General features: G+C 38.8%; 1 protein-coding gene across 1 annotated transcript; it reads left to right on the top strand.

The window, feature by feature from the left end:
* The first annotated feature begins 394 nt into the window (after window positions 1-394).
* On the top strand, window positions 395-850 carry LOC142621622 (uncharacterized). Its single transcript, XM_075794934.1, has one exon. The coding sequence runs from the start codon at window positions 395-397 to the stop codon at window positions 848-850; it is 456 nt and encodes a 151-aa protein (XP_075651049.1).
* Window positions 851-1299: the final 449 nt, after the last annotated feature.

The following is a 1299-nucleotide window of genomic DNA, read 5'->3' on the forward strand; positions in this document are numbered from 1 at the left end:
AAAAAAAGGGTATGTTTTCACATTTCCCTGCACGAAACGGCTTTTAATTGTTTGAAATTGTCAGCGCCTATACCTTCTCAAGTATGACTTACCAAAGATTTTCCGCGCCGCCCCCAGAGAAAGCTTGGCCCTTCCACACATTCAGGCCCACACAACACATTCAGGCCCAATTTTTCCATTCTACTATGGACCCCACACCACCTCTCCTCCCATCACAGCCGTTCATTTGGTCCTTCCTTTCAACCTTTCAAATCTGCCCTCACATCCCGTCAAGAAAGCAATTTTTAAGAACAACCAAAGAAACCCACATGAACTATCATGGAAACCTCCAACATGTACATCCATATATTCACAAGCACACCCACATAGTTTGACAATGATCAAAGACTCAGACATGGCAAGCCTATGGAAATCAAAGGAGGTGATGTCTCGGCCTAAGCCTAATGATAAGTGCAAGAAGCACCCCAAACACAAACAAGCACCGGGTGTTTGTGCACTTTGTCTCAGTGAAAGACTCTCTCAATTATCAACCGGTAGTTCATGTAGAACCTCTACAACCACGGGTTCTTCTTGTTGTTCTTCTTCTCTTAGCTCTGTCTCATCTTATTATTCTTCTTCTTCGGCCTCTTCTTGTTCATCTCCAGCAATGCTTCGTTCTAGTACTTCGATATCTTTCTTGTTTAGTGGCAAGTATGTACTCACCAAGAGTAGATCTTTGGCTATTGTTCCAAGAATGAAAAGTAGGGTTGATAATGATAATGATAAGAAGAAGAAAGGTGGGTTTTGGTCCAATTTGCTTCGGCCAAGAACTAAGCGGAAGGAGAAGAGTTTGATTGACTCAGGACCATGAGAGAGATGGTGAATTCTTAATAATATGGAGGTTGATTAATTCTTGATTTGTTTTTTTCATGTACTTGAACAGTGACTTCTAGCCTCATAGCTACCCACAAAGATTTCAAAAATGTATTGATAGGACAAATATTAAGAAAATTATCAATCTGATCTACATGTGAAAGGCTAAGATGAAAGAAGGGAAGGAAGTATAAAAGAGAAATGATTCCATTAGAGGGATCAGAAAAAAGAGAGAAAAGATTTTGTAATTAAGAACTTGAATATCTGTATAAGTTTGAGAGATATTTATACAATAACATACCATTCTCGGACTTGACCGAGGAGTGTTTCTTTTCAATGCGCTTTACTTAATTATTCTTGTAGTAAGCTAATCCATTGCAACTCATAGTTTAACGTTTAATTTCAAACCCACTCTCTATCAAATTTATTATTTTGGGCTTATTGGGC

The sequence above is a fragment of the Castanea sativa genome, chromosome 1 (assembly GCF_040712315.1).
Source record: "Castanea sativa cultivar Marrone di Chiusa Pesio chromosome 1, ASM4071231v1".
NCBI lineage: Eukaryota > Viridiplantae > Streptophyta > Magnoliopsida > Fagales > Fagaceae > Castanea > Castanea sativa.